Genomic DNA, 22,192 nt, shown 5'->3' with positions numbered 1-22,192 from the left:
TTGAAGCTTATCGTGCGAGGACAGAGTCCCTACTTCAAACCATGTTACATGGAAAAATATTGCAGTGCCCAGTGAGAGGGAGGAATGTATTCCCCAACCAAGGGAGAGCTGAGGTGTGCAATCACAAGCAAGCGAAGAAACAATGGTGACTTGCAAACCTCACCCATTGCCATGGGCGATAAGCAGGGCAGGACTAACATTGCCCACACACTCTTCTCCTTCTTATAGCAGCAGCTCCACCCGAGTGCACCAGTAACGCAAGACACTCGAGGCAGAAAGGAACAGACCACGTTAAAAGCCATGGGTTGGAAGTCAATTATTTTTATTTCCATTATTAAGACATCAAAAGACAAATTCTCTCATGATCTGCTGTAATCTCAGGCTCAAAGGCCTGCCCGTCATATTCTATGAAATTTTAATGAGCAAGTTCTGCTACCTCTTGCCAAATATCATTCCTGGTGCAGTGTGTGAGAGGACAACCCCTTTGGGTTGTCAAGTTCCTGGTTGATGTACGAGTGCTAGTGCCTTTTTGAATTGTGCCTTCCCTCAGGTGGCAGCCATTTTTATTTGCATTTTTGTAAGGCATCAGCTATATTGAACAGTGTACTAGCAGGATGATCAGAAAAAGCAAAAATTAAAGTGTTGTTGGTATTCAGCGGGTCAGGCAGTATCTGTGGAAGGAATGGACAGACATTTCAGGATGGAACCATTCTTCAGATTGAAGAAGGGTCTCTATCAGAACCGTCACCTGTCCATTCTCTCCACAGATGCTGCCTGACTTGAATTCCTCCAGCACTTTGTTTTTTGCTCAAGATTCCAGCCATTGCAGTTTATCATGTCTCTGTTCCCAAGGAATGATGGCCATTTAAAATAAAGTGTTCCCAAGGATTGTGGCCATTTCGACCAGGGATATTGCAAATATGGTAGCCATTTTCCGCAGATTGTTCCCAAGGGTGGTGGCCATTTTGCAGTGTGTTACCAAGGATGGCTGCCAGTTTGAGCAGGGCTTTCCCATGGGTGGTGGCCATTTTGAGCAGGGTGTTTGGAAAGGTGTAGGCCATTTTCAGCAGTTTGTTCCCAAGGGTGGCGGCCATTTTGAGCGGGGTATCCGCAAGTGCGGTGGCCATTTGCAAGATTGGAACAGGTTTGTCATCTGGATATGGTAAATACCCCTTTCCCCTTAATTGGCCTCCGCCAATCCCTCATGCTTGAGAGCACATCCAGCATTACCACAGTAATAATTCAAGTCAATAACTTCCCCGCCGTCACAATAACACTCTCCCTTCACTCTCTTCCCCATACTCACTCCCTCTCTCTGGCCCATTCACTCTTCCTTGCACACCTACCCACCCACTCACTCACTCTTTCAGAACCACTGGACTCGGTGCTGCCCCGTCAGTAGCTGACGGAGCTGTGTTCCTGGGGTCCAGAGAAGAGTATGTTGGACTTGGCATTGAGGAAGTGGATGAGGACCATTGACGTGATGAGGACGCAGATTCCTGTCACCAACGTGATGATCTGAGGGTGGGGAGGTAGGAGACACAACAACACGGTGAGAGTCAAACATGATGCTTAACACCTTCCACATAATGTTTGGGACACAGCAATGTCATATACATTACAAACACCTGTGAAGCCATGTGTCCCAAACATTATAGAAACATAGAAACATAGAAATTAGGTGCAGGAGTAGGCCATTCGGCCCTTCGAGCCTGCACCGCCATTCAATATGATCATGGCTGACCATCCAACTCAGTATCCCGTACCTGCCTTCTCTCCATACCCTCTGATCCCCTTAGCCACAAGGGCCACATCTAACTCCCTCTTAAATATAGCCAATCAACTGGCCTCGACTACCCTCTGTGGCAGGGAGTTCCAGAGATTCACCACTCTCTGTGTGAAAAAAGTTCTTCTCATCTCGGTTTTAAAGGATTTCCCCCTTATCCTTAAGCTGTGACCCCTTGTCCTGGACTTCCCCAACATCGGGAGCAATCTTCCTGCATCTAGCCTGTCCAACCCCTTAAGAATTTTGTAAGTTTCTATAAGATCCCCTCTCAATCTCCTAAATTCTAGAGAGTATAAACCAAGTCTATCCAGTCTTTCTTCATAAGACAGTCCTGACATCCCAGGAATCAGTCTGGTGAACCTTCTCTGCACTCCCTCTATGGCAATAATGTCCTTCCTCAGATTTGGAGACCAAAACTGTATGCAATACTCCAGGTATAGTGCCCTAAAATGGTGGGACTACTATGTATAAACACAGCTGTAATTTCAACATGGTGAAACCAAAATGTATAACAATACCCTTTAATAAAATCTGACAATGTGCACTTTAACCACGTGATTTTTTTCTATTACAAATCTCAAATTGTGGAGTACAGAGGCAATAAACAAATGATGGGCCTTTGTCCCAAACATTATGGAGGGCACTCTGCGATTACAACATTTATAAAGGGCCTGTTTCCACACTGTATGACTGTGACTCTAAGAGGTGGCTCCGAGGCCAAACACAAATTGGAGGACCAGCAACTCATACTTCACGGGCAGCTTGCAACCCAGCAGTATGAATATTGATTTCTCCAACTTCAAATAAGCATTGCATCCCTCTCATTCAGTCCCTCCTCCATCCGTCGTCATACTAGTTTCACTGTTGTCCTGTTAAGTTCCATCTATATTAACTCGTCATCACCTATCACACAGTCAACAATGGACCATTGCAGGCTCCACATTTCCTTGATTACCATTGCTTTCTGCATATCTTCCATTCATTTGTCCCAAGTACCATCTATATATTTTATTCCCCTTTCCCGAGTCCGAAGAAGGGATTCGATCAGAAACATCATCTATTCCTTTTCTCCAGAGATCCTGCCTGACCCCGCTGGGTTACACCATTTTTTGTGGCCTGGCACACGAGGAGGCTCCACTCCCATGTCCCGTTAATGAAGGGCATAGCTCCAATGAACGGCATGGCCTGTCCCTCAGGTCTCTGCCAGGGTCTGTGTCTGGTCAAGTTTCTGACCGGGTTAAGGGGGAAGTGAAGGAGCAAAGTTGTCGTGAAGGACTACTCACCTCCAGCTCCCTGCTGGCCACTAAAAAGATTCGGGCCCCCACCTTCTGCCAGCGGCTCTCGGTCCAGGTGGAGTACTCGGTGGAGGACCAGTCAGCCAGCTCGAAGGCTGGGGACAGGGCCCGCGACAACCAAACGTTGGCGCGCACGCAGTGAGGGGTGGGCTCGCTGGCGTTCTCCGCCTTCGTCCCCTGCACCCAAATGTAATTGAAGAGCTGAGGGCAGAAAAGGGGAGAGGGTGAAGAGTGACTGCAGTGATAGAAGGGGTAAGGATCGCTGCGCATGGATGGACATGGAGGGAGTGCGATTAGAGGTTGCGGAGGGAGATGGGCAGGTGAGAGGGGTCGGGGGGGGAGGGGGAAATGGGATGGCGTAGGCTGTGGGGGGGGGGGGGTTAAACAGTTGAGATAAGATTGCAGGGGGTGGTGGGACAGGCCGGATGGAGGTAAAGCGGGTGGTAGAGACAACGGGTGAGGGATTGGTACTCACGTCGGTATCAGGGTGCGGGATGCTTTTGGGGTCCCGACACTGCTCCTCAGTCAGGTTGGCAGGCTGACCGGTCAGGTTAAACAGAACGTGCTCCACCAGCACCGTCGAGAAGGTCTGTTCATTGACTGAGACATAGAAGGAGATGTGTTTCTGTTCTGTATGGAGAGAAAAGGGAGAGAGAGGGTGGGAAAAGAGGGTTGGTGAGAAGAGTGGGTTGGGGTGGATTTGAATGAACACCCTTTGCACCCAGCAACCCATGGGCAAAGGCACTTCCGCCCAGCATGCATGTTGTGATAAAAGCCCCCAATCGCAGGTCAAGCTCACAGCACTGGGGTAACTCTCAACACTACCAAGATTCTCCAATAAGGGAGGTGCTCTTGTAGTCTGGCAAGCTGACCTCTACCTTGCTGACATCCGGCATCAGCTCTTAAACATGTCCTCATATCTACCCCATGACCTCATATGTACCTTTTGACCTTGAAACACTAGGACACCATCAAGCAGGCTGTCACCGATCCCATCAACTCTGGCGATCTCCCTTCAACACGGTAAACACTCGTTATAAAGGACCACGGGAGAGGGGGAAATAATGCCCGTTATTGCAGATTGTCCATTATAACCGAGTAAAGTATTATCATTGTATGTAGTTGTAACAAAGAACTTCAGATGGTGGCTAATACACAAAAGGACAGTGCCAGAGATCCGGGTTCAATTCCGACTACGGATGCTGTCTGCATGGATCACACGTTCTCCGTGTGATCGCGTGGGTTTTCTCCAAGTGCTCCGGTTTCCTCCCGCTTTCCAAAGAGGTACAGATTTGTAGGTTAATTGACTTCTGTAAATTGTCCCTAGTGAGCAGGATAGTGTTAGTGTACGGTGTGATTGCTGGCCGGTGCGAACTCGATGGGCCGAAGGGTTGTTTCCACACTATCTCTAAACTGAACAAATTTCACTGGACCTTCCAATTTCACTGTAACTTATTTGGTTAAGTGACAATAAACGTGAACTTGAACTATACACAAAGTACTGGAGTAACTCAGTGTGTCAGGCAGCATCGCTGGAGAATATGAATAGGTGATGTCAGGACCCTTCTTCAGACTGATTCAGTTGGCCAAGTTACTCCAGCACTGTGTCGTTTCACTTTAAAACTAGGCGCCAATGCTGCTGGCCTTCTTCACCGGTTCACACAGCTGTTTTGAGGCTCGCATTGTAGCCTCTGGCTACAGGCCACTGCCAATGACAAGACGTGCTCGGTCATCGTGTGGCTCTCTACCCTCTCACCTGTTGCGACTTCCAACATGGAGTTTGTGGGCGACTCCGGAAGAGGACGAGGAGGCTGTGTTAGGGGGAGGGGTGGTTTGGAATGAGGCCGAGGAGAGAGCAATGCGAGGAGGAGGCGGCAGCAGTCGAGCGCAAAGTGGACAAAGGCCCGAAAAAAATGCCATCTACAGGGGCTGGAACGTGAGACGCAACAACAGCAGTGTCACCGGATCGTATGCGAGTGAAGAAGGGCTCTCTGGTGCAACGAGTCGGCGGGTGGTGTCAGAGGCTGGGGCTCTAAATGTCCAGGGAGACATTGCGAGGTGGGGGTGACATCGGCATGTCTGTCTGCTATATTCGAATTGCGTTATGAAAGGGTCCATTAAAATGTTAAATAGTTCCCCAGCCCCTTACTCTCCATTTCTATCATCTTCCCAAAATCCACAAGTAGAAGTGCCCTGGCAGACTCATTGTTATTGCCTGTCCAGCCCTACCGCTCAGTTTCTAATATCGCAATTCTATTGAATTAAGAGCCCCCCCCCCCTCCAAGCTGCCCTTCCTAGTGAAGCACAGGTTCACATCCACCTCCCACAATCTCATCTACCGAATTTAGTGCTCCCTATGTGGCCTCCTCGGCCTGCTGATCTCTCAGTTGCTAACCATTATAACTCCCCTTCCCACATCAACGTCTTTGTTCTGGGTCTCCCCTGTTGATGACACACGCATATTGAAGGAACAACTGTATGAAATCAAATTCTCCAATTTTAGGCAACGAACATCCCCACCTTTTCTGCTGCCTTCTGTTCCCTCTGCCCCACCTGGGTGCACACCCATTTTCGCCTTTATCCCACGCAATTTCAACTTCTCCCCATCTTCTTCCACCTTTCTCTCCTCCACTAGCTTCACAGTTCACTCCTCCCTTTATTGTACCCCCTTTTGTCTATTTATTTTTCACCTTCAGTCTTCATCCATTCATCTGCCGAATAAAACCTCTATCACCTGTATCCATCGATCATTTGCGAGGCTTTGTCCTTAATTCACTTCACTTTTCCAGCTTTCTCACCACTACCACAATCAATCTGAAGAAGGGACCTAACCAAAAACATCACTTATCCATCCCCTTCAGAGGTGCTGCCTGACCAGCAGAGTTATTCCAGCACTTTGTGGTTTGCTTAAGACTCCCCATCCCACAGTGCTTACTTGTAAATATGTCATTTTTGTCCTGACTGATGATCGAGTTGAACCAGGAATTATTCCAATTGATTACAAATCCATACAGCATTCGGGTCACCTGGAGAAAGAAAGTCTGTGGGCTGAATATCCATGCCGGCATATGAAGAAATAATCTCCTCCAACTGTATCCTTTAACATTTCGTCCACCATAAACCCACTCAGTCTCCCCTCCCTTTGAAGATCTCAGTACAACACCACTTTACCCCACTCCCTGAACATTACTATCCCACCCAATGTAATCCCACATTCCCTGCACTTTAATATCCAACCTTTTCTAATCCAACTCTCCCAACTTCACAAAACCTTTGATATCCCACCCAGTGTAATCTCACTCTCCCCTCGTACATACTCTGTATAACCCCCATCCAGTCTCAACTATCTCTCCCATCACTTCCACCCGCCTCTCATCATTCTATAGCCCACTGACGCTCTGTTCATTCTTAATTCCGCACTCTTATCTTCCCACATCATGCACTCATTCCTCAATGTCGCTGCCCCTCACTTCTGCTTTTCTCTTCCACTATGTGCAATCTGGGTACAAATATTTTCTCCATCCTTCACCAAATTACTGTGAATTACAAACAACCTCCTGCTGAGCGAGTCCGCTCAATACTGTTCTACAGAAACGCTTCTCTAGTGGGCAACGCTCCCCTTGACCTCTGCCCGTTGCACCAAACTTTATTTACCCTTCTATCAATTGCCCAATATCCCTGAAGTCATAGATTCGTACAGCATGGAAGTCATGGACTCGTACAGCACGGTATCATGATACCACATCTACACTAGTCCCACCTTCCCGCATTTGGCCCATATCCCTCTAAACCTTTGTTACCCTTTGCTGACCTTTGCTAACACGTCTTTTAAATGTTGTTATATTACCTGCCTCAACTACCTCCTCTGGAAGCTTGTTCCATATACCCATCACTATCGGTGTGAAAAAGTTGCCCCTCGGGTTTTTATTAAATCTTTCCCCTCTTACCTCAAACCCATGTCCGCTACTTTTTGATTCCCCTACTTTGGGTAAATTTACTCCATCTATTCCCCTCTTGATCTTATACAAGATCACCACTCATCTTCCTGCATTCCGAATAAAGTCCTAGCCTGCCCACCCCTCCCTTTACGTGAGGCTTCTTCTGTTGCCTCTAGTTCATGAGCTTTCCTGATAAAACTGCAACCTAGCATGACTCCTATCTAAACCCTGACCCTGCATTTCTTTGGCTTTAGCTGTTTAAATCTCTTCAGATTTCAAACATGTCAATTAAACTACCTCTGACTATTCCTTGAACAGAGACAGTCAATTCTAATTATTCTTCTACAAAACCTGATCCTTTGGGAGCAGTCCAGTAAATCCTCTCCATAGCACCCCAAAAGTGATGGCATAAGCAATGGGAACCTTACTGTTTGCGCGTTGGCTGTGATGTTTTCCAGGCTACCGTTGCCCCCTGCTTGCAGGTACAGAGTTCGTGCAACGAGGGAAGCCACATCCGCAAGGGCCTGTGAGCAATAGATCGTCCAGGTCAAGTTCAGAGGTCAGGCAAGGGAGAGGGTTAATGTTTACAAGGGAAAGCATTAGGCACGGGGGTTCCCGAGCAAGTGTTAATATTACAAAGGGTTGACAATTACAGTCTCCACCGCATCTCTCTCCTACCTTTGCTGTGTCTGTGATATGGTTCAGAGCCTCCTCAGGAGTGAGTCCATCTGGGTATCGCAGCCCAATATTTTCTCCCAGATCGTACACACTCTGGTAATACCTGGGATAATAAGTTACAGGATTTAAAGTGTTGTTGGCTCATAGAACCGTCTCAGTCCCAGCCGTCATTTCAGTCCAGCATGACCACTTCTCTCCTCTGCCATAACTCCTCCAATGCTTCTTTAGTTCCCTGTTAGGGCACGGATCAACTATCTCCCCATCACTCTTTACCCTTACACCATCCTTCTGCGGGGAAATTTAAACCCAATCTCCTGTTCAGTGAACCGTCCGCGGGTGGAAGCACCTTCCCCCAATCCACCGCTTTCACGAACCCTGGTTCCATTGTGTCCACTCCTGACAATCTTCCCATGGGAATATTCCACAAACCCAACGCCTGCAAATTTCTCTGCGTTTGTCAGTTGGACCAACCACCTAAACGCTGGATGAACATATCAGAGGCCGGCCAACCTGTGGGAGTGATTCACTCCCTGACACCCAAAAGCCTTTAACCCCATCTGCAGGTCACAAGTCAGGAGTGTAATGCAACAATGTCCACTTGCCTGGATGAGTGCAGGCAACTTGACACCGTGCAGAACATAGCAGCCCATCAATCGGTTCCTTAAGCTCTACCACCAAGATGAATAAGGCCTGCATGTTCCTCTCCAAGTCCCATAACTCCCTGACTGAGAAATAGGTCACCAAGTCAGACTGATGGAACCATTGTGGGGCAGCATTAATGGTGGAAGGGGCATACACTTATCCCAGGCTAACATTTATCCATTGGCATCACTATCCTAACAGAACATTGCCGATGATGGGAACTTGCTGTCCTACAAATAAATGCTCTGTTTCCTACCCCACAATAGCATTGGGACATCTTGACTGTCAAGCAGAAAATCAAGAAACATGTTGAACAGTAGCGAGTGGCTCTTTCCTGGAACTGGAGAGGGAGGATAAGAGGGGGCTTTCCGTTTTGCAATACATGCAGGGTGCAGGGCTGTGCCACTGCAGTGGGGTGCGGACCTGTTGGTGAAGCTGGCCTGGTGGTCGGTGAGTACGGCTCCAGGGATGATCCTCTTCCGTAGGAACCTCTGGAAAGATGACGGGGGCAGGGGCTGGCTCTGATCCGGCTGCCGAACGCTGATGTTCATTCCGGCTGTGACTTTGGAGAAGGACGCCAGCAGCTTCTGAACCTACAGCCAACAGAAAAGTATTCCAGCACACGACACACAGCTCAGCGAGGGGTTCCATACAACGACCCAGGCAACCTGATCACCTTCATCTGCCCCCTCCCCAGCAAATGTCTATTCCTGCCAATCTCATTACAGTGGAAAAACTATCAATCATTTCCTGTTCCAACATTCTGAATGGCAGCAAGCTCCTGGTCTCCAATACTTGCGTCTCCCTTCCTCAATAACCTGCCGGACAAAACCGTCAGGCCCAGAACCTTCACTTCCATATTCCCTGGTGGTATAAATCGACGATGTGTAACAGGGTGTCATCGGGAGAGTGTATACATGGACACGGGCTCACCTTGAGTGGGTCAACATTTACAGCAGCTCGCCTTGAGTGTGTCAATATTTATGGGAGCACATCTTGAGGGTATCAGTATTATCAGGAATCACTTTGAGTATGCCAGTATCAAAAGGGGGTCAGAAAGAAGGCATCAATATCGAACGAAGGGGTTACTGAGAGTGAGCTGAATATTCGGGGTTATACGTCCTGTCGGAAAGACTGGATGGTGGGCTGAGTGGGTGGGATAGCTCTGTTGGTTAGGAATAAAATCCAGTCCTTAGTGAGGGGTGACATAGGATCAGAAGATATAGAGTCATTGTGGATACATCTGTGAAATTATGCATAAAAAGAGTCTAATTGGAGTTATTTGCAGGCCTACAGACAGTAGTCAGGTATAGGGTACAAGTTACAACAGGAGATAAAATTGGCATGTAAAAAACGCAATGGGAGAGTTCAATATGCAGGTAGACTGGAAAATCAGGTTGGTACTGGACCACAAGAAAGGGAATTTGTAGAGTGCCTCCAAGATGGATACTTAGAGCAGCCTACCAGGGCAAAGGCAATTCTGGATTTAGTGTTATGTAATGAACCGGATTTGATACGGGAACTAAAGGTAAAGGAACCATTAGGAGGTAGCAACCACAACATAAGTTTTTTAATCTACAATTTGAGAGGGAAACAGTGAAAATGGATGTGTCGGTATTGCAACTGAGCACAGGGGACTAGAAGCATGAGGGAGGAGCTGGCCAAAGTTGACTGGAAAGGGACCCTAGCAGGGATGACGGTGGAACAGCAATGGCAGGAATTTCTGGGAATAGTCCAGAAGATGCAGGATCCTTTCATTCCAAAGAGGAAGAAAGATTGTCGGGGGAGAAAAAGGCGACCATGGCTGACAAGTGATGTCAAGGACAGTTTAAAACTAAAAGCGAAGGCGTATAACATAGCAAAGATTAATGGGAAGCCAGAGGATTGGGAAGCTTTCAAAGAACAACAGAAGGTAACTAAAAAGGCAATGCGGGGAGAAAAGATGAAATACGAAGGTAAGCTAGCCAATAATATAAAAGAGGATAGCAAGAGTTTCTTCAGTTATATAAAGAGTAAGAAAGAGGCAAGAGTGGAAGTTGGGCCGCTGGAGAATGATGCAGGAGAAGTGACAATGGGGAATTAAGAAATGGCAGAGAAGTTGAATAACTTTTTTGCATCAGTCTTCACAGTGGAAGACACTAGCAATGTACCTGAAATTCAAAGCAGTCAGGGGATGGAAGTTAGTGGAGTGGTTATTACTAGGGAGAAGATGCTTGGGAAGCTGAAAGGGCTGAAGGTGGATAAGTCACCTGGACCAGAGGGTTTTGAAAGAGGTGGCTTAAGAGATTGTGGATGCATTGACAGTGATATTTCAAGAATCACTCGAGACAGGAGTGGTCCCAGACGATTGGGAAAATGCCAATATTACCCCGCTGCACAAGAAGGGATCAAGGCAGAATAGTGGGAACTATAGGCCGGTTAGTCTGACTTCGGTGGTTGGTAAGATTTTAGAGTCCATTATAAAGAATGCGGTTACGGAGTACTTGGTTCACAATAAAATAAGCAGAAGTAAGCATGGCTTTGTGAAGGTCTTGCTTGACAAATTTGTTGGGATTTTTTGAAGAAGTAAATAGCAGGACAGACAAAGGAGAGTCAGTAGATGTTGTTTACATAGATTTTCAGAAAGCCTTTGATAAGGTGCCACACGTAAGGCTGGTAAGGAAGATGAGAATGTAGACACAAAATGCTGGTGTAACTCAGCGGGTCAGGCAGCATCTCTGGAGAGATGGAATGGGTGACATTTCGGGTCGAGACTCCAGCATTTTGAGTCCACTTTCGATTTAAACCAGCATCTGCAGTTCTTTCCTACACATGGAAGATGAGAGCACACGGTATCAAAGGGCAGATACTAGCATGGAGATGAGGAGAAATTTATTTAGTCAGAGGGTGGTGAATCTGTGGAATTCTTTGCCATAGAAGGCTGTGGAGGCCAAGTGAGTGGATATTTTTAAGGCAGAGATAGATAGATTCTTGATTAGTACATGTGTCAGAGGTTATGGGAGAAGGCAGGAGAAAGGGGTTTGCAGGGAGCGATAGATCAGCCACGATTGAATGGCGGAGTAGACTTGATGGGTCCTATGGCCTAATTATATTCCTATCACTGATCTTCTTATATTGGTCCATTGTTGGCTGTGGAGGTGAAAACAAGGGGCTACAATCAATAAAGTAGCAGGCCGACAAAGGTGGGGGAGGGACGCAGAGAGACGTATTGCAAGGGTTACTTGAAATGAGAGAAATCAATATTCATACCACTGGGTTGTAAACTGTCCATGAGAAATATGAGGCGTGTTCCTCCAATTTGCGTGTGGCCTCACCCTGACAATGGAAGAGGCCCAGGACAGAAATAGGAAGGGGAATTAAAATGTCTGGCATTTTGGTCCTAACCTCATCAGTCCTTCCATTTGGTGACCTTATACTTTGGTTTCCAACCCCGTGCCATTCTAGTTTGAACCCTCCCATAGTACAAGCCTTGTCAAACACAAAAACCTGGAGTAACAGCAGGTCAGGCAGCATCTCTGGAGAAAATAAAGAAATGACGTTTTCAGTCGAGACCCTTCATCAGACTGAGAGTCAGGGGAAATGGAAATGAAAGATATAGATGGCACATAGACAAATGAATTAAAGATATATTTAAAAAGCAATGATGATCAAGGAAAGGTGGAGCCCACAATGGTCAATTGTTGGCTTTGGTGTAGGTAATAACGAGTTATGCAGAAAGTGAAACTCAACAGGACCGAAGTGAAACTATTACCATAACTAGGGTGGGAAAGGACGGCAAGAGAGGGGTCGCGCTTGTTACTTGAAGTTAGAGAAATAAATAATCATACCACTGGGTTGTAAGCTGCCCAAGCAAAATATGAGGTGCTGTTCCTCCAATTTGTTTTTGGCCTCACTGACAATGTAGGAGGCCCAGGACAGAAAGATCAGTATGGGAATGTCCCTGCAAGGATATTGGTCTCCCATCAGTTTAGGTGCAGGTCAACTCTGTCCAAGAGGAGATCCAAATAGTCCAAGAATCTGAAATCCAACCTCCTGAGCCACACATCTGTTCTATTTCCTATTCCAACGCATGGCTCTGGGAATAACTTGGAGATTATTACCCTCAAGGTACTGCTTTTCAAACTTGGTGTATTCAATCCACAGGACATCACCCCTTTCCCTACTTACGTCCTTTACGCCAATGTGCATAACAACCTTCGGCTGCTCACCCAGTGCAATGCAATGTTCTGCCCCCAATCCGAGACATCCTAGACCCTGGCTCCAGTGAGGTAACATACCACCCCATGGGCTTGTTTACATGTGCACAATCTCCTGTATGCCCCTTATATAACAAGTCTCCTATTATCATCATTCTGTCTAACTTCACCCTTCCCCACTTTGTCTCCACTATTCCCTTTTCTAGCGTTCACCAATCTACTCTCTGCCCGCACCTTAGGTACGATCACCCCTCTCACACCCCCAGATGAGCCTAAGGTCGTCGAGCTGCAGGTCCAGTTCCCTAGTGCACCCTCCTCCCTCGTCAAACTTCATTACCCGTGCCAGGAGAATGTGTCGTTGGAGGGTAGAAGTAGAGGCAGGAGACTATGTGTGCTGGTACTACTGATATGTGTAGAGAATTCGAACCCACAAACACTTTTCGGCAAGAGCAGGCCAAGGACAATCCTACCTGTTCATTTACTGTGGAATTGCGCAATGAAACTGGATCAGTATGAGCCCAAATTTCTGACGATGTTCCAATGCCAATCTGTAATTTAAAAACATCAGGCAGTTGCAATTTATCAAACCTCACAACCAGTCCCAAATTGCTGCAGCCATTTACAGCCCATTGGGTCTAATCCCACAGTTCCACCCCACCCCGCTTTACTCTTCAACATCTCACCTCATCTAATCTAAGTCTTCCAACACGACAGCACCCTTTAAAACCACACCTAATCTATTGCCTCTCTGCACCTACTCCTCACACCTATTAATACCCCATTCACTCCAGAGCACACCCCCCCCCCCACCGCCCCATTATGTCCAATCTATCATCGCGTCCCGCGTGCTTTAATACACCATCTTTCCTCACAACTTTTAATATTAAACCTGATTTAATCCCATTCTTTCCAACATCGTTTTTGACCCCTTCTTAACTCGGTTCTCTAGTTCTCCATACCTCTCACCCACCTCTTACTCCACCCCCTGAATGCATCTCCTAGTCTGAGACATACTGCCTGACCTAGGTTGTCACATAAACAGCGTACCTGATTTAACTCTATGAAGGAATCTATGTTCTCCAACGCAATGGGAAATTTACCGTTGGTCATGTCATAAACCATCCGAGAGCTGCCAATGTAGTCAAATGTCTCCTGGGGAGTGGTGCAGGGCAGAGGCAAGGAAAAAAACAAAATCAGCAAAGCTCATTCTAACATGTACTACCCCATGCCCTGGCAGTGTGTGATGGGATGGAGGAAGCTTTACGCTGTGTCCTTGTCTACACTGTGGTCTGGGATGTGTGACCGGATGGTGCAGAGGAAGCTTCACTGTGTGTCTGTGTCTAACCCGTGCGTGACGGAACAGTGTAAAGGAAGCTTCACTTCATGTGTTTAACTGCGCCCAGTGAGGTAGATGGGACGGTGTGAAGGGAGCTTCACTCTGTGTCTGCCCTGTGTCCATGTGACGGGACAGTGTAGACGGAGGTTCAGTTTCTACTGTGCCTTGAGAGGATGTAATGGAACAGCGGAGTTTACCTCTGTGTTTACCCTGTGCTTTGAGAGTGTGTGACGGAACAATGCAGAGAAAACTTCACCCCATGTGTCTAACCATGCCCAGTGAGTTAGACAGGACGGAGTGACAGGAGCTTCATTCTTCACTGTGACAAGATATTGTAGAGGGGATTCATTCCGTGCCTATCCCGTGCCCTAGGGAGTGTGTCACAGGACAGTGTAGAATGCCCTGAGAGTGCATGACGGGATAGTGTGGAGCAGCCTGGCTCAGGGAGCTCACCCCCTGGAAGAGGAGGAACATGATGTTCTTCGGCAGAGACTTGACATCAGGGGTCCGAGCGAGGGCCTCAGCCGCAGCTAGGAGCACGATAAATCCAGAGACGGCGCTGTCGGTGCCCGGAGCAACTTCCCAAAAGAATGAGCGGCTATCCAGCTGCAAGACAGGTTTGCACATTATTGTTATAGAAGTTGAGGACAAATCAAAAAGGAAGGGGCTGCGCCTGTGTGCAGTGTACTGGACGTGTGTGTGTGCAGACATGGGCATCAATACGGCAGAGGGCAGGGCTGCATATTGGGGAAGCAGCAAGGGTCAGCTTAGAGGGTGCAGAAGAAAGACTAAACTGCTAGAGTAACTCAGCAGGTCAGTCAGCATCTCTGGAGAACAGAAATAGGTGATGTTTCAGGTCGAGACCCTTCCTCAGACTGAGAGTCAGGGGAGATGGAAACGAGAGGTATGAAAAGGATAGACGAGGGAGGGTGGATGAGGACGGACAGGGAGCCAGGGATGTGGTCTAAAGGTGCTGAAAGGATTTGGCCTGTGCCTTGGTGAGGAGTAGGGGAAAGCGTATCGGGCGGAGGGTAGTCTTCCAGTGTGTGCGAGCGGGGTGGGGAGAAAGAATGACTGCCAAGATTGACAGGAGAAAGCAGTCAGACTCCTGTCCCAATACTCACCCGGGCTGCAGCCACAACAAAGCGATCCTCCGGACTAGCAACACCAGACTTATTGATGGGCTGAATGGTCGTCCAGACGTTGAAGTCCGACAGCGGGTCACAGACACCGTCTGTAACAGAGTGAGGAAAGAAGAACAGATGAGGGGGAGGGGAAAGCAATGGGAGAAGTGCCTTGGAATGGGGGAGAGGATGAGTTGGGCGAGCTGGTTGCCAGGGAGGGGGCGGGCTGGGCCGTCAGTGAGCAGGGTGAGGTGGGCTGTCTGGGAGGGGGGGGGGGGGGGGGAGCTGGGCTGCGGGAAATGGGGGAGCAGGGCTGCCGGGGAGGGGGCGAGCTGAGCAGCGGGGGAGGGGGTAAGTGGGGTTGCAGAGGAAGAGACCAGAAAAGGGTTGGGATGGGTAGAGGTGGGGTTAAGGGGGGAGGCGGAGGCCACTCACCGATGTTGAGTGTGATGGAGACCTGCCCCCTGCTGCGCCTCATACACGTCACCGTGTCCTTCACTCCATGCATGTGGGACGACAGCTGCATGGCGCAGAGCGGGAACGCCGGTGCTGCGCCCTCCCTCGGGTGGTTGTGCTCCTGGTAACACTGGTGATGGGAGGTGAACAGTGTCAATCACACTGGGTGGCACATTCTGTCTGACCATTACCTCACCTCCCACTTATCCCATCAACGGATAAGAAAAGCCGAGAGCCTCTTCCTGTTCCTATGCGACTGCTTCCAATGGGCCTGAATGGCCTCCTGTTCCTGTGGGACAGGGAGGAAGAGTCCCTTCATGATGCTGTGTAGCATGCTGGAGAGGGACAGAATCGCCTCCTGTGTTAACCTCCGGTGCAGTAGACTCTGCATAGGGCTGAATGGCCTCCTGCAGTTCCCATTGCACATGCCGTCTCACCTGGCGGATGACCTGCGTCTCGTTCTCGTCCTTCAGCATAAAGACCGGGAAGGGGAAGTCCTCGTAGGAGAGGCCGTTGCCCTCGGGGTTCCAGAGGGTCTCGTTGCAATGGGCGTACTCAGGCCCGTAATTCAGGGAATATAGCCCTGCAAGTACACAAGTGCAGAATAAACTGACCCAGAATAGACCATTCAGCCCTTTGAACCTGTTCCCCACTCACTGAGATCAGGGCCAGTCTGACCCATTCTCCAAAACCCTCAACACCGCAATCTCTTATCTCCCCCGGTATTCAGCGCATTCATCAGGGTGGGGGCGACCTACCTGAATCCATACGGTCCCTGTCTAGAGCAGCCCAATGGATTCTATTCCCAGCCCTTTCCCCACCACCTACTCTAACCCTGATGGAAAGCCCCCTCAGCAGCTGCATTGTCTCTCCATCCACCTCCCTGTCCCTTCCTAAACAGACCCTGCCTCTGCGGCCCGAAACAACGCCACCTGCCCTAAACCTATCCCACCTCCCTAAACACCCCCCTCTTCCAGCTGCCTATACACCCTCCCCACTGCCTTCCAAAGAACACCGTCTTCCCTAAAATCCACTCACACTACCTCTCTAATAAAATCCTCCCCTTACCTCCCTAATCCTCTACACCCCAACATCACCCTCCCAAAATATCCTTCCCCTAACCCTAAACACCTCCATATCTTACCTCCCGAAACATCCTCCCCCGTCCCCCTCCTATACCCTACTCCTACCTCGTTAAACGCCTCACCAACCTCCACTAAAGGTGCATCTAGAAAAATTGGTGTGCAGTTATCGCAATTACTAAATGCTATACATGTTGCAAATTATTTGTTCAATTATTATAAAGACACATGGGGGAAAAGGGTAACTAGAGTGGGATCCATCAGCAATCAGTCACCTCTGAGTGGAGCCACAGGAAATGGACAAGGTCCTTAATTAGTATATCTCATCTGTATTTGCCGGGGCCAAGGAAAGAGCGTTCACGTCGCGGCCCTGTTTCAACCAATCTTTCCACCACCACGCACAAGAAGCACAAGACAGACACCATTGTGCAGATGCCGAGAAGTGTGTTCAACTCTGGCTGAACAACTTCTAATCTTGTGTGTGGACTCGATAAGAAGAAGATCTGTATTTGCCAAGGAGAAAGACAGGAGGACGGAGGAACTTGGGGCAGTCATTGGAAGTGTCACGAGAGTAGTCAGTGCTACAGTCGAAGAGGTGCTGAAGGTAATATCATGTATGATGGTAGACAAATCTCATGGGCCTGATCATATATATATCCGAGGACATTGTGGGAAACAAGAGAGGAAATTGTGGGAGCCCTGGTTGAAATTTACGAGTCGTCTTTAAATACAGGTGCCGGAAGACAAATTTGCCTCTATTCAAGAAGGGCTGCAAGGAAAATGCTGGGAACTATCGGCCTGTGAGCTCAACATCTGTAGTTGGAAAGTTACTAGAGAGTATTCTGAAGGATAGGATATACAGGTATTTAGATGACATGGGCTGATTAGTCAGTATGGTTTTCTACTTGGGAGGTCGTGTCCAACAAGTCTGATTTGAGTTTTTATGAAGACGGGACCAAAAAGGTCGATCAGGGCAGACCTGTAGATGTTGTATATATATATATATATATGGACTTCATCAAAGTATTCGACAAGGTTCCGCATGGTATGCTGCTCTGAAAGGTTAGGTCGCATGGGATCCAAAGCAAGATAGCTGAATGGATAGAAAATCAGCTTCATGACAAGAAGCAAAGGTTGATGGAGGAAGGTTGCTTCTCAGACTGGAGGCCCGTGACTAGTGGTTTGCCTCATGGTTTGGTGCTAGACCCATTATTGTTTGTCATCTGTATCAATGATTTGGATGAGAACATACATGGCAAGGTTAGCAAGTTTGATGATACAAAAGTGGGTGTTTTTGCAGATAGTGAAGGTGGTTGTGATAAATTGCAGTTGGATCTTGATCGATTGGCCAGGTGGGCTGAGGAATGGTCGAGAGAATTTAAGATAAAGAAATGTTACATTTTGGGAAGTCTAACCTAGGCAGGACCTATACAGTGAATGGTAGGGCCCTGGGTAGTGTTGTCGAGGAGAGGGATCTAGGAGTGAAGGTGTATGGTTCCTTAAAGGTGCTTAAAGGAGTCGCAGGGAGATTGGGTCAAATACACACACACACATATACATACATATAATATGGGTATGTTGTGAGTATGTGTATATATACACACAATGAGCTTTTCTTTTCTCTCTTGTTTGTCATATCATACTATGTTTGTATATTCTGTTCTGCTGCAGCAAGTAGGAATTTCATTGTTCTATCTGGGACAAAAGACAATAAAACTCTTGACATACCTTGAAGAAGGATCTCAACCCAAAACGTCACCCATTCCTTCTCTGCAGAGATGCTGCCTGACCCGCTGAGTTACTCCAGCATTTTGTGTCTACCTTGGAGCAGTGACATGTTGGCCAGTGTGGGCAAGTTGGGCCAAAGGGCCCGTTTCTACACTGACTATTATAATTAACAAAATTATAATTTTGTTTCAATTTGCAGGGTTTTTAAAAATCAAAATGTTCAGGAAGGTGGATCCATTGATGCGTCATATGGAGGTGGGCAGCAAAAGGAAAACACTCCAATGGCTGTAATCAGACCTCACACTGAGGAAGATGGTGTGGGTGTCAGCGGTCACTGATCCCAGCCCCAGGACATCACTGCAGGAGTTCCTCACTGCAGTGTCCCGGGCCCCACCATCTTCAGCTGCTTCCATCTGAAGGTCAGAATAGGTCACTGATGATCTACACGTTCAGTTCCATTCACAACTCCTCAGCAACTGATCAGCCCATGTCTGCATTTACATTTAGGTTTATTATTGTCATGTATATGAAGGCACAGGGGAAAGCTTTGTTTTGCATGCCATCTAATCAAATCAGATAATACTATTAAGCCAAAGTCAAGTACAACAGGTAGAGTGAAGGGAAAGATACAGAGTACAGAATATAGTTTTCAGCATGACAGAGTAATAGTTCCAAAGATAAAGTTCAATGTTCACAATGAGGTAGGTTGGAGAATCGGGACAGTACCCTGGCTAATGCAGGATAACAGATGGAAAGAATGTCTTCCCGAGTCTGATGGTGCATGTTTTCAAGTTTTTATATGTTCTGCCCGATTGGAACATAGAGAAGGCAGAATGACCGTGGTGGGAAAAGTATTTAATTACGTTAGCTTTCCAGAGGCAACGTGAAGTGTAGATGGAGTCAATGTTAACATTCATAGCAAAAGGATTTGACTATAGGAGCAGGGAGGTTCTACTGCAGTTGTACAGGGTCTTGGTGAGACCACACCTGGAGTATTGCGTGCAGTTTTGGTCTCCTAATCTGAGGAAAGACATTCTTGCCATAGAGGGAGTACAGAGAAGGTTCACCAGACTGATTCCTGGGATGTCAGGACTTTCATATGAAGAAAGACTGGATAGACTCGGCTTGTACTCGCTAGAATTCAGAAGATTGAGGGGGGATCTTATAGAAACTTACAAAATTCTTAAGGGGTTGGACAGTCTAGATGCAGGAAGATTGTTCCCAATGTTGGGGCAGTCCAGAACAAGGGGTCACAGTTTAAGGATAAGGGGGAAATCTTTTAGGACCGAGATGATGAAAACATTTTTCACACAGAGAGTGGTGAATCTGTGGAATTCTGTGCCACAGAAGGTAGTTGAGGCCAGTTCATTGGTTATATTTAAGAGGGAGTTGGATGTGGCCCTTGTGGCTAAAGGGATCAGGGGGTATGGAGAGAAGGCAGGTACAGGATACTGAGTTAGATGATCAGCCATGATCATATTGAATGGCGGTGCAGGCTCGAAGGGCCTAATGGCCTACTCCTGCACACATTTTCTATGTTTCTAATGGAGGGGAATCTGGTCTGTGCGATGGAATGGGCTGCATCTACAACTGCAATATTTTACAATCCAAAACCAAGCTGTGAAGCAACCCGACAGTAAGTTTACTACGGTGTATCTACAGATGTGTGTAAGAGTCAATGGAGACGGGGGTGGAGCAAGGAGGAGGGTTGGTGGACGGAAGGAGGGTTCAGAAGGATGGGCGAACACTTACCAAAACCTACGTTGGGGCACTTGAGATCAGGTGAAAGTTGTCCGGGAGCTGGAGAGGGCGGCAGGATCGCAGCTACGCCAGACACTCGACTGGATGACTTCAGACTCAGCATCACGTCCCTGAGGGAACATAGAGCAGGGAAAGCAAGACTAGGGGCGATATCCTCTGAAAGAGCCCGGGGCGAGGGGACTGGGTGAGGATAATGGGAGAGGAAGGAGAACAAGGGGAAGATGGGGGAGAAGCTGGAATGAAGCAAAGGAGGTGTAACCCAGATTAAATGGAGCAGAATCTTCCTGTGCTTGTGGGGCTCACAGCTAAGATCCACGGGGTTAGCATGGAGGCCCACTCACCGTGTAAACATGTTGCTCTCCAAGAGGACTATGTAGGGAGGGTTGGGACCGTCACTCAACACCCAGCTGAGGTCAGACTCTTGCTCGACCAGGTGGATCACCCCAGTGTCACCGCTGAGGGAGGCTGAGGGTGAGAGGGGAGGAAAATATATCAGATGGCTGAACAACAATAGATAGATAGATCCTTTATTGTCATTCAGACCTTTTGGTCTGAATGAAATTATGTTGCCTGCAGTCATACACAGAATCAATAATAACAAAACATACAATAAACACAAATTAAACATCCACCACAGTGAGTTCACCAAGCACATCCTCACTGTGATGGAGGCAAAGTTAAACACCCCAGTTTAACATTCCTCTCGCCCATGGCTCCCTCGTTTACACCCCAAGCATCCATCCCACACGCACAGCCAACACACAAACCAGCCACCCACATAACCCACTACCCTTACAGCCACTCTCTATATGCGCTTCTCTCCACATCCCACCCATCACCCTCCCCAAACCGGACTCACACTGGCAGCCGATCTGGTGGGTAGCATTCATAAGACGGACGCAGGGGGCGGTCGCATTCAGGGTGATGTAGATCTTCTTCTCGACTGAGTTGGCAGAGCAGAGGCCTGAGGGCAAGATCACAGGACAGTCAGGAGTGAGTCTGCTGACAAGAGCGGTCTCATACTCCCAGCACTACTTATATGCCTCCTCAACAACATTGGTGGCACCTTCCTTAGGGCACCCACCTCCTTCACTAAACCCCTCCCCATCCTATCTCTTTCTCCCTCATTAACCTCTTGCTTCCTCATGGCATTCTCCCCCCTCTTCTCACCATCGCACTTCCCCTGAACTTGCTCCATCCATCTTACCCTCCCTCTCCGCCCATACTCTCTCCCTCCCCCCACCACCACTCACTCCCTACAATCCCCTCTCTCTAACTCACCCCTCCCTCATCTTCGCTGCCCCCTCGCTGATTCCCCTCCTCTCTCCGTCATCCTGCTCACCAACAAAAAGCGCCGCGCTGATCCAGCGCACCGCCACCTCCATTCCCATTCTGTTGCTTTTCCCGGAAGTTTGCCCTCTTTCCAGCCCGGAAGAGAGTTCGGAGTGCCGGATGTAGTGGATGCGCCCAAGTGTTGCTGGTCAGTTCGCGTTGTCTTTAAAGTTTTCTGCTTACGGCATTTAATGCAGTTGTTCAATTCTTAGCTTTTTATTCGGAGTGTATTTATCGATTGCATTTGTTCCAGTTATAGGCATTACATTTAATTAAGCGCTTGTGGCTATTGCTTGCTTTGTTGTCGCATTTAGCGAGTTGGGTTCCGCCGCTTCCCTCTCCGACTGATCGCACCCTGTTGTTGTTGCGACGTCACGTCCAAAGATCACGTCTATCCGCGCCGCCGCCCGAGTTCCGGTTGTTCCGACGTCACCTCCGCCGTGACGTGTCCGTCTGCGGATCGGTGCGACTGCAGCTGGATAGGCCGTGGGGGGGAAGCTGCTTGGAAGGAAGAGTGAGTATTACTGAGGGGGCGATGGGAGGGGAATCTGAGGGCGAGTTGAGAGGGTGGGGGTTGTGGAGGTGGTTGGGTTGGGTTGGGGGTAGAATTACTGAGCGGGTGATGGAAGGGGGTTGTGGATGGATGGATGTGGGGTGGGGATGAACGGAGGGGTCTGTTAGTGCTGGTATGGGTGAGGGAAGGGGATTGTAAGTGCGGATGGGGGTGTGGAGAGGGGATACTGGGGTGTGGGGAAGGGATTGTGAAGGTGGGGGGTGAGGGGATGTTTTGAGGGGGGAGGTGAGGATGATGTGAAGGCTGGGGGGGGGGTGAGGGGAA

The 22,192-nt window shown here is 48.3% G+C and overlaps 2 protein-coding genes across 6 annotated transcripts in view; one reads left to right on the top strand and one right to left on the bottom strand.

The window, feature by feature from the left end:
* Positions 1-305: 305 nt before the first annotated feature.
* ncstn (nicastrin) lies at positions 306-21,753 on the bottom strand. Its single transcript, XM_033042644.1, has 17 exons — positions 21,365-21,753; positions 20,882-20,986; positions 20,364-20,487; positions 20,014-20,132; positions 15,889-16,034; positions 15,431-15,581; positions 14,996-15,105; positions 14,325-14,477; positions 13,583-13,687; positions 13,006-13,083; positions 8,763-8,932; positions 7,698-7,800; positions 7,448-7,543; positions 6,017-6,107; positions 3,557-3,711; positions 3,070-3,282; positions 306-1,518 (listed from the first exon to the last, which is right to left on the bottom strand). Exons 1-17 carry the CDS (start codon positions 21,411-21,413, stop codon positions 1,396-1,398), a joined length of 2,091 nt encoding a protein of 696 aa, XP_032898535.1. The 5' UTR covers positions 21,414-21,753; the 3' UTR covers positions 306-1,395.
* Positions 21,393-22,192, top strand: part of copa (COPI coat complex subunit alpha) — a 35,043-nt gene continuing 34,243 nt past the window's right edge. Inside the window, exon 1 of one of the 5 annotated variants that reach the window (XM_033042638.1) lies at positions 21,393-21,502. In XM_033042638.1, coding sequence (XP_032898529.1) covers positions 21,484-21,502 — 19 coding nt within the window. In that variant the 5' untranslated portion in view covers positions 21,393-21,483. Of the gene's footprint in view, positions 21,872-22,192 lie in introns of all 5 variants that reach the window. The other 4 variants (XM_033042643.1, XM_033042640.1, XM_033042639.1 and 1 more) reach the window with 4 other exon arrangements.

This window comes from Amblyraja radiata, chromosome 24 (assembly GCF_010909765.2).
Source record: "Amblyraja radiata isolate CabotCenter1 chromosome 24, sAmbRad1.1.pri, whole genome shotgun sequence".
Classification (NCBI taxonomy): domain Eukaryota; kingdom Metazoa; phylum Chordata; class Chondrichthyes; order Rajiformes; family Rajidae; genus Amblyraja; species Amblyraja radiata.
This window is presented reverse-complemented; position numbering and strand designations above follow the sequence as displayed.

Bases quoted from the DNA above. Each gene is read 5' to 3' on its own strand.
- ncstn (XM_033042644.1), bottom strand. From the start codon at position 21,413: ATGGGAATGGAGGTGGCGGTGCGCTGGATCAGCGCGGCGCTTTTTGTT. The intron at 15,582-15,888 runs GTGAGACGGCAT...TCCCATCACCAG, and splicing joins AGACGCAGGTCATCCGCCAG to TGTTACCAGGAGCACAACCA. The intron at 6,108-7,447 runs GTAAGGTTCCCA...TTCTTTCTCCAG, and splicing joins TCACAGCCAACGCGCAAACA to GTGACCCGAATGCTGTATGG.